The sequence below is a fragment of the Bos indicus genome, chromosome 11, assembly GCF_029378745.1.
Source record: "Bos indicus isolate NIAB-ARS_2022 breed Sahiwal x Tharparkar chromosome 11, NIAB-ARS_B.indTharparkar_mat_pri_1.0, whole genome shotgun sequence".
Classification (NCBI taxonomy): Eukaryota; Metazoa; Chordata; class Mammalia; order Artiodactyla; family Bovidae; genus Bos; species Bos indicus.
In genome coordinates, this window is record NC_091770.1 from 69,099,478 (window position 1) to 69,117,484 (window position 18,007).

General features: G+C 37.3%; 1 protein-coding gene across 6 annotated transcripts in view; it reads right to left on the reverse strand.

Moving 5' to 3' along the window:
• Positions 1 to 18,007, reverse strand: part of LCLAT1 (lysocardiolipin acyltransferase 1) — a 284,186-nt gene that overhangs the window by 79,387 nt on the left and 186,792 nt on the right. For all 6 annotated transcript variants that reach the window (XM_019970479.2, XM_070798932.1, XM_070798933.1 and 3 more), the window contains 2 exons: positions 5,352 to 5,498; positions 195 to 311 (listed from right to left, as the gene is read on the reverse strand). In XM_019970479.2, coding sequence (XP_019826038.1) covers positions 195 to 311; positions 5,352 to 5,498 — 264 coding nt within the window. The remainder of the gene's footprint in view (positions 1 to 194; positions 312 to 5,351; positions 5,499 to 18,007) is intronic.

Genomic DNA, 18,007 nt, shown 5'->3' on the forward strand with positions numbered 1-18,007 from the left:
GAAAAAATGTTTTCTTTTGATTGTTTTAAAACATTTTAGTGCATGGAGTCAAGTCAGTATAAAAATACAGTACTATTCTTATTTCTTGAAATAAAGTATAAAAAAGTGCTTTGTAAATTCAAAAGAGCTACATGTGAAGTTCACCAATTTTTGCCACTTACATAAAAAAAGTGCATTTTGAGACAGGTGCTTACCTTTTCTTAGACGGTCAACTACAAAAGTAAAGCCTGTAGTTCTTGGATGTAAGACATATTTGTATTTCTGAAGTCCATTCTTTTCAGCAAATTCATTACTTCGAGTCATGCTATTTTCTAAACAAAACGATAGTAGAAGCCATAAAATAAAGAATGATAAGTAAAGAAAGGAAATGGTACAAATTTTTTATAAAAATGGCAATTAATTTTTCTGTAATTATTCAATATAACATGCTGAATCAAATGATAGAAATACTTTATTAAATCCCTAACAATAATCCTAGAGTTACCTACTTACTGGAATTTTGAAAATTCTTATAATAAGGTATCAAAGATGTTTTATAACATATTCAATTCTTTAAGAGATTTTATAAAATAGTCAATACACAAAACTGAAATATAAATAAAATACTAATAACTAAAATTTTCATAACATAATAAAAATTGAAATGCTAGAATATAAAGATGAAATAAAATAGTAATAAAACATAAGGATCTGGACATCCAGAAGAAATTACCAACAATTTGCCAAACAGATCAACACTGTTTTAACCCCATAACTTAGGGCTTCAGTGCAATGTGAAGTATCTGCCTTGCTCAGGCGCACAGCACACTAATACTACTAACTAAAACCACTCCACAACAGAATGGGCACATGATTAGCACATCATGTACAAACATCTGAACATGGTTTGGCTGAATATAGTTACTGAGTCAAGTATATGTTCCAACTGTTGGCAAAAACTTTTTCCATTCCATGAGGTAACTTTATAAGTTCCAAGAAGAACCAAGCCCATTATTCAGCAATTATATTTGGAAAAAGTAAAGTGTTTAGAAATTTGGCCTCAGCTGCTGGTGGAGATCATGAAATACTTTCTGATGACAACAGATGTTAGAACCTGCAATTCTCAGCTGCATCCTGAAATTTAGACCATTCCAAGTCACCAGGGGGTGGAAAAAAAAAAAAAAAAAAAAAACCTATATAAATAAATACTACTTTCTGAGGAGTACATTTAAGACCATGGAGGTCTCAAAATCTCAAAAAAGTATAGATGGATTCCACAACACTAAAACACTAAAAGAACACTCCTGTAAACTGAGTCAAAAGATTAAACAGATCTCTAGCAGGTCAAAAGTAAAAGCCCTAAACAAGAAAAGGAATAAGCTCCTCTCTTATTCTGGGGGTATTGTGGGCATGGGACTACAGAACAGTATTTTATAGACAACTGGCAGGATCTTACATGGGATGGGGAATCCCAGAGTCACCACAAAGATGAGTAGGTAACTACTCTTCAGTTCTCTCTTGCAGCTGGTCATAGACTTGGGGATCTGAAGACCAAAACTGAACTCTGATGTAAAATGTGAATACAGGTGGAAGTAGTTCTAAAAAGCATGGGCACGACGTGGGAAGACAGAAATAATCAGACATAGATCAGAGCTGCAGATTTTCTCCTCCTTGCCCACTTCATCTGCCTACCCCCAGACTCTGTGATTATTAGGACTAATGGACTAGCACCTCACTTTCTCACCACAGCCTCCTGTCTCATCAGCTGGCTCCCTCTTAACACTCTAACACCAGCATGCCCTGCCACTCCAGTGATACTATCTGCTCAGATGTTCTCAAACCAGCCAGTCATGTTCCACCTCAGATTCTTCCTGCTAGCCAGAATGCCTTCTACTCAGACATCTGCATGATCTTCTACTTTGTTCATTTAGTCTCTACTTAAATGAAAAGTTAAGGGGTCTTTTCTGGAGAAGGAAATGGCAACCCACTCCAGTAATCTTGCCTGGAGAATTTCATGGACAGAGGGGCCTAGCAGGCTATAGTCCATGGGGTTGCAAAGAGTCAGCCATGACTGAGCAACTATCACTCAAGGGGCCCTCTCAAACCACCTTACTTAAACAGCACCCTATGCCCCCATCTTTTATTACTCTCTCCTTATCTTGCTTTTCCTGTAAGGCATGCATGAATACCTGGCATATTTTTATTGTTTTTTATCTGTCTTTCCTCTTAGAATATAAGTTTCATGAAAGTAGAGATTTTTTGGTATATGAGGCTCCAGGCACTCATATATTTATTAAATGAAGAAGTTTACTAAATATACAAGGGTGTTGAACTGCATGTAATATTATAGTTGTTAAATACCAAGAAAAGCTTTCCTTTCCAAATCAGGAAAACAAAACACAAAATCATAGTATACCAACTGTGATGGTTAATTTTGTGTGGCAAATCAGCTAGGTCAAAGTACCCAGATATTGGTCAAACATTATTTGAGCTGTGTCTGTGAAGGTGTTTTTGATGAGATTAATATTTAAACCAATAGACTTTGCATTATGTGAGTGGGCTTCATCCAATCAGTTGAAGGCCTTCAGAGAAAAGGACTAATCTCCTTAAACAAGGGCTTACCTGGTAACTCAGCTGCATAAAAAATCTGCCTGCAATGCAGGAGACCCTAGTTCGATTCCTGGATTGGGAAGATCCACTGGAGGAGGGAAAGGCCACCAACTCCAGTGTTCTTGGGCTTCCCTGATGGCTCAGCTGGTAAAGAATCTGCCTGCAATATGGGAGACCTGGGTTTGATCCCTGGGTTGGGAAGATCCCCTAGAGAGGAGAACAGCTACCCACTTATTCTGGCCTGGGGAAAATGTATAGTCTATGGGGTCACAAAGAGTCAGACATGACTCTGCGACTTTCACTTTCACTCCTCAAACGAAAAAAAGAGTTCTGCCAGCAGACTGCTTTTGGACTCAAACTGCAACTCTCCCCTAGTCTCCACCTGACATACCCTATCTATTTTTATTTTATTTTTTTTTTTATTTTTTTTTTTTAAATTTTGTGTGCAATTCAGTTATACATATATATATAATATATACATTATTTTTGAAATTATTTTTCATTATAGGTTATTGCAAGATACTATTTCTTTGTGCTATATAATAAACCTTGCTGCTTGTTGCTTATCTATCTTTTAAAATTAGAAATCTAGCATTCTAGTCATACTAAGTCAAGCAAGTGGAATCAAAATATCATAAATTTTTTAGTTAGACAAAAATTCATGTTTTCTAAAATATATATTGTATATGTTATATATATATATGTATGTATATGAAAGCTTTTCTTCTACACTTGATAAAGGCTTGAGAAAGAACATCAAAAAAAAAAAAGAAGAAATGGAGAAATTGGAAAATATAAACTAAATTAAATGGGCGCACTGAATATGAAATAGAAAAAGTGAAATAAACTAGATAAAAGACCCTTATATAGTCCAGTTGTTTTTTTTTTTTTTTTTTTTTATAGCCCTTAATTCACAATCACCTGAAATGCTATTGATTTTTTTTTTTTTTTTAATTATTAATTTCTGAACCCTCCTCCCTCCCCCCTCCCCATACCATCCCCCTGAGACACTGATGTATAGAACAGCCTTATGGACTCTGTGGGAGAGGGAGAGGGTGGGAAGATTTGGGAGAATGGCATTGAAACATGTGAAATGTCATGTATGAAACGAGATGCCAGTCCAGGTTCAGTGCACGATGCTGGATGCTTGGGGCTGGTACGCTGGGACGGCCCTATCTATTTTTAATTTACCACCCTCCACAATCATGTGAGCCAATTCCTAATTTGACCCACCCCTTCTCTCTCTTTTCCTCTCTTTCTACACACATACACACACATACAGAGGTGGTTCTATTTTTCTGAAGAACCATGACTAACAATGTGTGATATTACAATATAACATTAAGTACAAAAAGTATAAATTTCCCCCAATTAACTTGTGTAGTATTGTGTATATTACTTGCATAAGCAAAAAAAAAAAAAAGGTTTATAAACAATGATAACATATAAAAATAGAAATATATTTAAAGTTACATTTAAATGCACTAATTAAAAAATGTGCCAACAGTTTGGATTCAGAACCTAAAGAGGATCATAAAACATTCTCTTTGGGCTTAAAAACCCAAGTTTAAAGTTAATCATGGAAGGTAAAAAACACCTTTAACAAATATTTTTTCACACCAAAGGTAATTTGCTAGCTTACTTAGAAAAAAAAAAATCATATCCCAACTCAAAACTATTTGTAAAATACTGTTTAAAAATTTTTTTTAAGCTTTAAGATCAGTCTGTTTCCTCTATCTGGCAAATACTGTTCTAACTTTAAAAACATGCAACTACATCATGGAATAATGAGTATTCTGGACCCTGAAAATACTCAAATAGATGTTAACTTCATCACTTAAAAACGATACTTGAGAAAAAATAGAGTGAAAAAAGTTTAAAATATCTACCTTATAACTTCTGAATATCTAATGTATGAACATTTTTATACTGATATACCAAAGTAACAGCAACCCATGAGCTTTTACCCAATTATCTTTTTAATAACTAAATAACTTCCAAAGTTGCCACTCTTTGGTGTACATTTTGGCATTCACAAATATAAATCTATCACTTCCGAAAATGACGTTCTATACTCTAATACAGCTGATTTCAATACCCAAATTTAACTGTTACACATTCTAAATATTAAAAAATGTAAATATGGCAGTCTGTCCATTAAAACTTCCCAATGATAATTCAGCTCTGGGAATTAATAAACTTACAATATAATTTCAAGGTTAAACAATATGCAGCCAATATTATGCTCAGTATTACCCTCTGTGATCTAACTACTATAGAATTTAAACTATAAAAATCAAACATACTAATATATAATTAGTTATATAATATAAACATATATAATATATATTAGTTACATAAACATACTAAGTATATAATTTAGTATATAATACTAATATATAAAAACACTATTTCTTGGAGTTGCCAATTATAAATTCTATGGGCTGAACATCAGGAGTTCTGGGTTCTGATGTGCCAACTGAATGACTCCAGGGATGGGCCATTAATCTCACTAGTGTTCAGTTGCCTGAGGACTGAGAAATTTAGACTAGATAGCTGATTTCAGAGTACCTTCATGTTAAAGAAGGAAATGGCAATCCACTCCAGTACTATTGCCTGGAAAACCCCATGGACAGAGGAGCCTGGTAGGCTACAGTCCATGGGGTGGCAAAGAGTCAAGGAGTCGGACACAAGTGAACGACTTCACTTTCACTTTCCTTTCATGTTGTGAAGTTCTGTGATCCAAGCCCAGGCCACCTTACCTGTGAGATCAGTCCCCTCAGGGAATAGGAGGAGTTGAAGTGGTTCACGGATATCACAAAAATAATCAATCATGTCTTCAAAATGGCTCTTGTCATCCTTCCATTTCCTATGAATGAAGATATAGGCAGCAGCCTGCATAGCCCAACCTAGAATCAATTTAACAAGTATTTACATATAATTTTAACCAATATCCACATTTAAAATATATATTTTAGAGTTTTGGGGTTTTACTATAAATTACTTTCATAATGAGCGTCTCATGACATACCTTAAATTTGGCACTGACCTTGCATTAAATAACAGATACACCAGATGATATTCTTAAAGGAGTTAGCTAAATTGTAAGATTTTCAAAATTCTCCAAAGCCTCTTTTCAAGCCAAACCTAGCTATTGAAATACAAAGAAGAACTGCCTTAATATTTATTAGTAACTCATCCAAAGTTAAAATCCCAAATTAAACAGACATTTTAACCAAGTTACTATGTGTTATCAGGCTTACAAAAGCAGTAAGCAAAGGATCTGTTCTCAAGCCACGTGTACAAAGTCTTTAGTATTTCCCTTTTGGTACTACTCAATCAAAAGTAAAAGTGGAGAGTGAAAAAGTTGGCTTAAAGCTCAACATTCAGAAAACGAAGATCATGGCATCCGGTCCCACCACTTCATGGGAAATAGATGGGGAAACAGTGGAAACAGTGTCAGACTTTATTTTTCTGGGCTCCAAAATCACTGCAGATGGTGACTGCAGCCATGAAATTAACAGACGCTTACTCCTTGGAAGGAAAGTGATGACCAACCTAGACAGCATATTCAAAAGCAGAGATATTACTTTGTCAACAAAGGTCTATCTAGTCAAAGCTATGGGTTTTCCAGTAGTCATGTATGGATGTGAGAGTTGGACTATAAAGAAAGCTGAGCACTGAAGAATTGATACTTTTGAACTGTGTGTGGTGTTGGAGAAGACTCTTGAGAGTCCCTTGGACTGCAAGGAGATCCAACCAGGCCAATCTAAAGAAAATCAGTCCTGAATATTTATTGGAAGGACTGATGTTGAAGCTGAAACTCCAATACTTTGGCCACCTCTTGTGAACAGCTGACTCATTTGAAAGGACCCTGATGCTGGGAAAGATTGAGGGCAGGAGGAGAAGCAGATGACAGAGGATGAAATGGCTGGATGGCATCACCAACTCAATGAACATGAGTTTTGGATAAACTCCGGGAGTTGGTGATGGACAGGGAAGCCTGGAGTGCTGCAGTCCATGGAGTCACAAAGAGTCGGACACGACTGAGTGACTGAACTGTACTGATAATCAGTAGTCTTATCTGACAGTCCACAAAGCATGAAAACCCCGGGCCATGCACAGTAACTATCTGGCCAATCAAATGTTTTCTCTCAGGAATTTTACCTGGGACCATGGAGAAAACAAGTTGTTATGTCAGACAAACGGAGGACAAAAAAGCAGATAACAGAGACAGTAGTACCCGAGGCAAAATAAAGGGGGCCCACTGTAGTGAAGACCTAAACAACTTCTGCTATTGAGGCCCCTAAAGCTGACTGCGATCCAGAACAACAGGCAGTTTTCCACAAGGGCTGGTCAGTCTTTGGTTTCACCTCTTGAATATCCACAAGACTCCATCTCCCTTACTGCCATATGTATCTTTACAACATGCTTTTCTTATTTTGGCTAGAGGGGGTGAGTGGTAGTTTCTTGCAATCAAACAACTAAAACAATAGTTACTGTCATTAGGTAGATACGGTAGGACCCTGAAAACATACAGAACTATCATTACATCATTTAATCAGTGACTTTAAAGACTGTAGGGTTTTGTTTTTTGGGGTTTTTTTGACTTTACTTGGTTATTTAGTAAAGTTGTAGGACTTTATTTGGATTTATTTTTGGTTATTTCATGGCTGAAGTCACTGTCCACAGTGATTTTGGAGCCCAAGAAAATAAACTGTCACTGTTTCCATTGTTTCACCATCTATTTGCCATGAAGTGATGGGGGCAGATGTCATGATCTTAGTTTTTTGAATGTTAAGTTTTAAGCCAGCTCTTTCACTCTCCTCTTTCACCCTCATCAAGAGGCTCTTAAGTTCCTCTTTACTTTCTGCCATTAGAGTGGTACCATCTGCATATCTGAAGTTGAAGATATTTCTCCTAGCTGAAATCTTGATGTCAGCTTGTGAGTCATCCAGCCTCACATTTCACATGATGTACTCTTCACAGGAGTTAAATATGCAGGGGGAGGACAGCATACATACGCCTTGTCATATGCCTTTCCCAATTTTGAACCAGTCTACTGTTCCACGTCTGCTTCCAACTGTTGCTTCTTGACCTGCATACAGGTTTCTCAGGAGACAGGTATGGTGGTGTCTTCAAGAATTTTCTACAGTTTGTTGTGATCCACACAGTCAAAGGCGTTATTGTAGTCAATGAAGCAGATGTTTTTTTGGAATTCTCCTGCTTTTCTTATGATCCAATGAATGTTGGCCATTTGATTTCTGGTTCCTCTATCTTTTCTAAATCCAGCTTGTATATTCGGAAGTTCTTGGTTCACATACTGCTGAAGCCTAGCTTGAAGGATTTTGACCATATTATTTGGTTTGAGTAAGTCAAACTGGGGCTTCCCTGGTAGCTCAGCTGGTAAAGAATTGCTTGCAGTGCAGGAGAACCCAGTTCAATTCCAGGGTCAGGGAGTTCCCTCAGAGAAGTGATAGTCTACTAATTCCAGTATTCTTAGGCTTCCTCTGGTGTCTCAGATGGTAAAGAATCCACCTGCAATGTGGTATCCCTGGGTTGGGAAGATCCCCTGGAGGAGGGCATGGCAACCAACTCTAGTTTTCTTGACTGGAGAATCCCCATGGACAGAGGACCCTGGTGGGCTCCATTCCATGGGGTCTCGAAGAGTTGGACGTGACTGAGTGACTAAGCACAAGCAAGTTCAAACTAGAATACTATAGTCTACAAATATAAATAAGTTTAGCATAGGTCTTGCTGACACGTGTTCAACTGCTGCTCACCCACTGTATTTATTGTCAGTGACAGCCACCGGATAGACACCTACATGTCTCTCCTCTTTCACCTGAGGACACCTACACCCACAGTGCAGTCGGTAGGCTTTGTGTAACTCTGGAGTGAGACTGTGTGGGTTAGAATCAGGGAGCCACCACAAACCAGCTGGTCAGCCTTAAGCCATTGTCCCTCATTGATCCCAAATGTAATAATAAGCATAATGTCACAATAGTATTTTACCTGATAGGAATTGTAAGAAATAAATAAGATTATTTAGCACAAAGTATTCAATAAGTAATCACTATTATCATTATTATGGTTAAGTTACAAAAGTACCAAGGATATTGCGTCAAGGAACATAAAAATATAACAAAAAATTTTCCCACTCACAATTGCTCACCCCTCTTCTAGTGACTTGGAAATTATAAACTCTATTATTTTAAAGGTCATGCTTTACTTTACTTTTCTATTTCTAACAAAGATTTAAATTTAAATAACTTCACTTTTCTATTTCTAACAAACATTTTAATAACTGTCAACACTGAGTTAATAAACAATCTTCCCCTAAACAAAAAATTATGCTTTCCTCTTGTCTCTCTTCCAAAATTCGAACAAATCATCCAATAGTTCCCCCAAACTGCCATTATTATTACTACTACCATTCCTTATGTGTCACAGAAATATTTCTAAATATTTAGACTTGACTCAGTAAGTCTGTCTTGGCTTCTCGTATCATTTGTTTCTTATATCTCACATCCTTCTGTTAGTCCTCCTTAAGGAATTTCTGTCAAAAAATGCTTGAGTCTTCATATTTCTGAAATGTAATTTTTGTTGTTGTTGTTCTCAATTTTGGAGGCTAGTTTTGCTTAAAACAGAACTTGAGACTACCAAATAATTTTCCCCTCAAAATTTCAAAGCTATTTTGCCCACAGTCTTCTTTAACTTGATATAGCTAATAAGAAGTCTGATATCAATCTTATTTCTGTAGATCACCTAATTTTCCCCCTCTGAAAGCTTTATTGATTTTCTCTGTATCCCTGGTTTTGTGAAACTTTACCAATATGAATACAGGTATGCAACTTTTTCACTAATTCTGCTCAGCAGTGAGGATACTCTTCTAACATGAATGTCTCTAAAATTGGGAATATTCCTTCCATTATTTAAGAAAACATTATTTTTTTCTCTTCTTCATTCCTTTAGACTTTCTATTTGGAACATCTCTTAGATAGATGTTAAAAGTTCTGGATTTTTCCTCTCATGATTTTCATCTCCTATCATTTAAGGAAAATCTTTTAGCTTGGTCATCTGACTCATTAATTTGTTCTTCTGTGGTGTCTGGTCTACTAATTGATCATTTCAGCAAGCAACTCTTTAATTTTCAAAATTTACAACTGATTCTGTATCACAGAAGCCAATTTTTTACGGAAAAAGAACAAAAACTATAATAAGCTATGACACATACAGACAGAAGTAGTTTTAATAAAAATGTTGACTGAATTAATTCATTTAATTATCAAGACAACTATATAAATTAGGTAAAATTATTCCGATTTTATGGATGAGGAAACTAAGGTACATTGAGACTCAAAGAACTAGTATGTGGTAAAACCAGGTTTCAAATGCAGGCAGTCTGGCTCCAAAGCTGATGTTTTTAACCACTGTACTAAACAGCCTCTTTGCAATATGTACTTGAATCTCTCTAAGGGTTAGTTAAACACAGTTGATGTTCTCCTCAGAGAAATACCTGTTCTTCAGAGAGTCTATTCTCAGACTTTCTTTAAAGCTGTGACTTTCCTCAAATGTGAATTCTTCATTGTCTTCACAGTTGTTCTAGACTGAACACACTGACAGGTTGAGTGTATTTCTCCATTCCCAGTGAGACAGCTATAGGAAGACCCACAGGACTGTCATAAAACTTTTCTAATATTTTATATGTTTCAGAAATCCCAGAATGGCAAGTAAAATGACTGAATCGTCAGCTTCTTAGAACTCTCCTCTGAAGATATGATGATTCTTTGTGCTTTGCCTTCTCATGTTCCATTTATACATCACTAATGCTTTTCAATCTTTTTTATTCTCTTCAACTTAAATGTTCTTCTCTCTTTCATAAAAATCACAAAGCCTTGTGAGTCTTTTTCTCCCCATTTCATTACCAATTCTACATGTTATTTATGTTTAAAGCAATATCCCTATTTTTCTTAAAAAGCAATATCCAGATTTTTCTTAACAGTTTTCTTAGTAATCTTGAGGTTATCATATATTATTTCATAATTTTATGGACTGATAAATAACAGTGCAACTAATCATGTAATTTGGAATTAGTCTATATAACCTGCCTGTCTCATACTTTTTCCATTGGAGGACATTTCGTCTTATCACCTGAATTTCTCAGACAAGGATGGAGAGTCTAGCAGGTTTATAAAGATAGATTCTGCGGGTGCTGGCATGGCTCTGCTACAACCATCTTTTTTTCAAAAACCCCATTTACATTATCAGCACTGCCTTCTCAAAACAGACAGGCATAATCTCTGACCATACTCTACAGTCTAAAGATATTCCATAAGTTTAGAACCTGGTTTTCCTTGGCTTAAATTTTCTTTTATCAAGTTTTAGAGTTGGCTAGGGGGGAAAAAAAACTATTTGAGTGTATTTTTAACATTATGCATTCTTTTTCCATAAAAAGTAAGCCTTCCACAGCATTTTATTTTTCCTTTTTTCATTTTAGTGTAGATGAATATACAGTTAACCCTTGATCAGCGTTGGGGTTAGGGGTTCCTGCCCTCGAGCACAGTCGAAAATCCACTTATAACTTTACTGTTATTCCCTCCATACCCATAGTTACACATCCATGGATTCAACCAACCACACATTGTATAGTACTACAGTACATATTTATTAGGGGAAAAATACCTCAAGTGGATTAAATTCACAAGCAGTTGAAACCAGTGGTGTTCAAGGATAAATTGTAGTTATGAGAACCACAGAAATATCTATACTACTCACCTAATGTGCTAAAAACTGAACTTCAAAGATAGATTAATTTATCACTATTGTCCAAGTTTTTATTAATTCATTACAGTATCTACTATGAGACCATGGATGCAATGCCAGAAACAAAAAAGCAATGTGCAAGAGATGACAAACTGTTCTCTTCCACAAATTTGTAATCCTGAATATAGGGTATGGATGCACCAAGGAAATGTTACCCACAGGCCTCTCTTAAATGAGAATGAGTGATAATATGAACAGATGCAAATTTTATATCAACTCATATCACAACAATCATGAGCAAATACTATTTACTGACTGTGGTTGTGCATAACAATGGTTATACAAATAAATCCAGGAGAGTAAGTTCTATTTCTCAGAATTTACAAAATAAACAACAGTACTATTAGATTATAACCCAAAGAATAAAATATTGATAATTAAACTAAATATTAAATTAAATTAAACTTAAAAATTAAATTAAATATTGATAATTAAATATAAATTATTATAAAAATAATTTATAATTAAATTGATAAATAAAAATTGATAATTCATATTGGATAATTAAACAACTGAGGAGAAGGGACAAATCTCCTTCACACAATTACAAATAAAATACGTAGAAACTCCCCACTCTAGGAGGTGAAGTTTAATTCTGCTATCCACAACCAGCACTTGTATGTGGACTGCTCTTACTGAATAAAATAGAGGAGAAAACATTAATTTTGTGGTGCAGAATTCTGGCAGACAGCACCTTAACCAAATGATTATAATTAATATCACCGTGATAAGCTAGGTTGATATAATGAACCCTCCCCATGAAATGAGTCAGTTCACATTTGTGGGGCTTTTCCCCAAAACCCATAACCCCCAACTAATCCTGAGAAAATGTCATTTTCTGTGGAAAATTCTTAAAGAGATGGGAATACGAGACCATCTGACCTGTCTCTTGGGAAACCTGTATGCAGGTCAGGAAGCAACAGTTAGAACTGGACATGGAACAACAGACTGGTTTCAAACAGGAAAAGGAGTACGTCAAGGCTGTATATTGTCACCCTGCTTATTTCACTTCTATGCAGAGTACATCATGAGAAACGCTGGGCTGTAAGAAGCACAAGCTGGAATCAAGATTGCCGGGAGAAATATCAATAACCTCAGATATGCAGATGACACCACCCTTATGGCAGAAAGTGCTTTTCACTAACTAAAAAGCCTCTTGATGAAAGTGAAGGAGGACAGTGAAAAACTTGGCTTAAAGCTCAACATTCAGAAAATGAAGATCATGGCATCTGGTCCCATCACTTCATGGGAAATAGATGGGGAAATAGTGGAAATAGTGTCAGACTTTATTTTTTGGGGGTTCCAAAATCACTGCAGATGGTGACTGCAGCCATGAAATTAAAAGACACTTACTCCTTGGAAGGAAAGTTATGACCAACCTAGATAGCATATTTAAAAGCAGAGATATTACTTTGCCAACAAAGGTCCATCTAGTGAAGGCTATGGTTTTTCCAGTAGTCATGTATGGATATGAGAGTTGGATGGTGAAGAAAGCTGAATGCAGAAGAATTGATGCTTTTGAACTGTGGTGTTGGAGAAGACTCTTGAGAGTCCCTTGGCCTGCAAGGAGATCCAGCCAGTCCATCCTAAAGGAGATCAGTCCTGGGTGTTCAGTGGAAGGACTGATACTGAAGCTGAAACTCCAGTACTTTGGCCACCTCATGAGAAGAGCTGACTCACTGGAAAAGACCCTGATGCTGGGAGGGATTGGCGGCATGAGGAGAAGGGGATGACAGAAGATGAGATGGCTGGATGGCATCACTGACTCGATGGACAGGGGTTTGGGTGGACTCCGGGAGTTGGCAGTGGACAGGGAGGCCTGGCGTGCTGTGATTCATGGGGTTGCAAAGAGTCAGACACGACTGAGTGACTGAACTGAACTGAACTGTAGTAAGAGCTTCCCTTGTGGCTCAGCTGGTAAAGACTCTGCCTGCAATGTGGGAGACCTGGGTTCGATCCCTGGGTTGGGAAGATCCCCTGGAGAAGGGAAAGGCTACCCACTCCAGTATTCTGGCCTGGAGAATTTCATGGGCTGTATAGTCCTTGGGGTCACAAAGAGTCATACATGACTGAGCAACTTTTACTTTTCCTTGCACTTTTACCATAGTAACACCAGTAAGTGACTGACTGAATAATCTTAAAGCCCAAAACCATTTCTCCCAACCAAAGAATCTGTCAACTTCCACACAGCTCAGAGCTTGAGCTTTGTTAGGAAGTCAGTGAACACAGTCAAAACAAGAGCTCATTTAACTTCCCAGGTGGTGTGAGTGGTAAAGAATCTGCCTGCCAATGCAGGAGACTCAAGTGACCTGCATGGTGTTCTATTCCTGGGCTATGAAGATCCCCTGGAATAAGAAATGGCACTCCAGTCCAGTATTCTTGCCCGGATAATTTCATTGACAGAGGAGCCTAGTGGGATGCAGTCCATGGGGCCACACATACACACACGCACACATCTCAATGCAACCCTAAAAAAATTACTTAGTTCTCAATGTAATTCTAGAAAAAAGTATAATCCTGGTATACCGCCTGGCAGATGACTTAACTAAATTTATTAAACCTTTGTTCCCAATGGGTTTCCCTGCCTTTTTGACAAAAAAAAAAAAAAAAAAAAAAACACATCAAAACTCAGTCTCAGCCAAGGAAGTCTGGCAACTGAAACTACAAAAACTTATTTTTCAACTAGTAGAACAGCTAAGATGAAAATGGTCTGGGTTATGTATCTGAAAATACAGCTGTATATGATATCCAGCCAAAGAAGTAAAATATTTTAATATACCTATTTCTTCTGACAGTTTTCATATAAATTTTAATTCATTATAACCATTTAATAAAATTTACTGAATGAGTAAATCAATTGTTGGATACTTTTCTGTATACATTGGTGAAATGTGGGAAAGAAGTTGTATCAGGATGCTCTAGGCTGTGTTAAATAACAGATACCAATCCAGAGGTCTTACACCATGGGTGTACGTGTCTCACGTCAAGTCAAGTCTGGCCCCAAGGCTGGTTCAGAAACCAGTCTCTCACAGTTCTATTTGGCCATCCTCTTGGATGCAAGATGGTTGCAGCAGCTCCAAGTATGATGTGTTCTCACAATAATGTCCCAAAGTAGGAAAGGAATGGCATTGTCCCTTCATGAACCTATTTTATTAAGGAAGAAAATCCTTCCCAGGGCCTCCTAAGAAGTCTCCCTATTACATGCCTTTGGTGGAACTGGCTGATGGAAGGCTAAGAAAGGCAATATGGGGTATTTTCATATGCTTTCATGGGATGTGCTTATCACAGAAATACATTGTTAAAAATAGTGAAACATCTTCTCTGGCCTTAGATATTTTGTAATAGATACAACAACACAGGAAAGAAAGCTGCTATGAAACCTTCCATGATTTAGATACAGTAGGAAGCAATACGGAGAAGGCAATGGCAACCCACTCCAGTACTCTTGCCTGGAAAATCCCGTTGATGGAGGAGCCTGGTGGGCTGAAGTCCATGGGGTCACTAGGAGTCAGACACGACTAAGCGACTTCACTTTCACTTTTCACATTCATGCATTGGAGAAGGAAATGGCAACCCACCCCAGTGTTCTTGCCTGGAGAATCCCAGGGACGGGGGAGCCTGGTGGGCTGCCGTCTATGGGGTCGCACAGAGTCGGACACGACTGAAGCGACTTAGCAGCAGCAGGAAGCAATAACATAATCAATCTACCGTTTAGTCATTAAATGGTTAGGAATCCTTGACTAGAAGCGCCCTTTGAAGAAAGGGTCACAGAGGGAGCTTCAAATATATTTGCTGTAGAGATCCTCAGCAGCTGGACTAGGCTCACTTACTTAATGAAGGTAATAAAACTGATGTCTCAGGTGTACCAAAGAAACTGGCGGGAGTGGGCTATTATTAACTCTTGTGGAGAGTCTTACTTCAATCTAGGAATGTATTCATCTTTTCTCTTGAGTTGTAAAACAGAAGAAAGGCATGAAATGTTAAATTTAGAAAGTGTCCACACTATACCAAGAACAGCGGTCCTGGTGGGTAATTCTGTGTTTATGTCTTTCTATAATTTGAAGAGAGGAATCGGGTGTGTCATTTTTCATAATTGGGAGGAAATTTAGAGAAAGAGTCACATAAAAATGTTTTATTTGCTATAATAGTTGCCTTTGAAACTTAATGTGCCCAGCAAGCTGTGTATTCTCTTTGATCCTGGTAAACATAACCAAGTGAGGGAGTGAAGGGGTCAGAGGCAATCAATGAGTTTTTAAGATGAGTTTAATTAATCTTGAAGTTTATAAAAAGTGACACTTTCTATTGATAGCAGCAAAAAGAAAATGGAGAGTTATTGAAAACTTCAGATATTAACCTGGTACTGAGGGGTGGGAGCTTATTAGTGCTGTGGATGACATAAAAGGCTGAGACATTTCAGCCAAAAAATGACTGACAGGGAGTTGGTCAGTTGATAGAGAACTCTGTCAATTCATGTAAAACTACTGAATTTATATAATATGAGATGCATGACATATAACCTATTTATAACATTGAAAGTGTGCTAAAAAAACCACCTATAGTAAAAATGATATGTGTGCTCATTCACACGGTTGTGTCCGATTCTTAGTGACCCCATTGACTGTAGCCTGCCAGGCCCCTCTGTTCATAGGATTTTTCAGACAAGAACACTGGAGTAGGCTGCCATTTCCTCCTCCAGGGGGATAATATAATACCCCCACCTTAGGGGGATCCACCAAATTGGATGATATCAAAGACATTTATGGCTTAAAGATGGTTCTAGTCTTCGTGAATGTCCATTTTAACCAGGAGGAAGCTGGGTAGGAAGCGGAGAGTTTCCCTTCTCCATGGAGTTAAGTTTGGTATTATAAACACAATATTTCAAATAGAAAATTATCCATTCTTTGTACTTAATATACATGTGTGCTAAGTCGCTTCAGCTGTATCCAATTCTTTGTGACCCTATGGACTGTAGCCCAACAGGCTCCTCTGTCCATGGGATTCTCCAGGCAAGAATATTGGAGTGAGCTGCCATTTCCTCCTTCAGGGGATTTTACCAGGGATCGAACCCACATCTCTTTCAAATCTCCTGCATTGGCAAGCAGGTTCTTCACCACTAGCATCACCTGGGAAGCCCTACTTAATATACAACAGATAATAAAATTTAGGTGACTTCAGTAAATTTAGTGACTCTTAAAACTGTGAGAAACATCTTTAAGTGAATTTATACCTAACATAAATAGTTAATGAAATACAGTGAAAACCGAAAATTTGACCCCATAAAATGGATTACGTTCCCAGCTAATGTATGACCCGTTTTGTTGCATGTTCACGTGTAATAAAGTGTGCACTATAATCACTGTTTCTCCCGTGTATTGGGCAAGGTGGACAACAGATTTTAACCGAGTAGTTTCTATTCATGATCTTTGAAAAAAGGAGAATGCATATACAACACCAAGGGCGATTTTTTAAAATTCCAGTTATTTTTGTAAATCAGATTTGACCAAAAAATGTTTAATATTTTGTCAGACAGGTTATTTTCAGGGAGGTCAGACTTAGGAGAAGTGGTGTCTGACCCAGTTTCAAATGTCTTGCTAAAGCAGGACCCACAGGAGCCTCTGAGGCTTCATTCAGACTTTGCATGCCTTGAACACACTGAGAATGGATAAAAGCATTCATCAGAAGTCATGTGGTTACTTCTCACCTCTCCTTGGTCTCATCCTGAACAATCTAGATAAATTTCACAATTTGTGGTGGTTCCGAGTTTTTGCCACAATTCTTATGTTGCAGTTTGACAACAGCAGGATTAAATGATAATCTACGTTGAAACCATGAGGTATGTGAGGTAGATTTGCAGTTGAATCCATGACCTAGACGCTTTTTAAATCACTATCTCTTTAATGTTTACTCCTCTTTTCGTGCTTTCTAAAAGCGCCAAGCTCTCTTTGCCAGTCAAGTGTGATCAGTCAGCAGACCACAGAAAAACCCACGGAGCCGTGAGCCAGGTGGGCCAAACGGCGCATGAATTCCTTGGTACAAAACACCGGGAGAATGGGCTTCTTATGACACCTCTGGGCTTAGTGTTTCCTTCACTGTTACTAAGTAGTTACGAAGTTAGCAAAAAGTGAAAATCTAGGTCTAAACCACCATTACAGACAGTTGAAATCTAACTATCTGACATTTTTCTTTAAAATCTAATTTCACGTAACTTAGGAGACTCTAAACTGTTTAGTTAGCTTACCAAAACTCTTCACTACTTGAACTGGAATCTAAACAGTCTTAATGGTTTCTTACACAACGTCTGTTACTTACATACTGTAAGAAAAAATTTCCAAATTCTAAATTCTCATCCCTTCTCCAAATGGATAATACAGATATTATTACTTCCCTTTAGTCATTTATAAATGAACTAAAAGAACCAGATGATTATATTCCAAACTCTGGTAAGCAAACATTTAGAAATGATTATAAATAGCAACATTAAATACACTCTAAGGTCATGGCAATTGTCAACAATAAGTCTAGCATAGTCTGAAGCAGGATGGAGCTCACCTGTAAGACAAATCCATTCTTTTTCTGAACTGAACTGAACTGA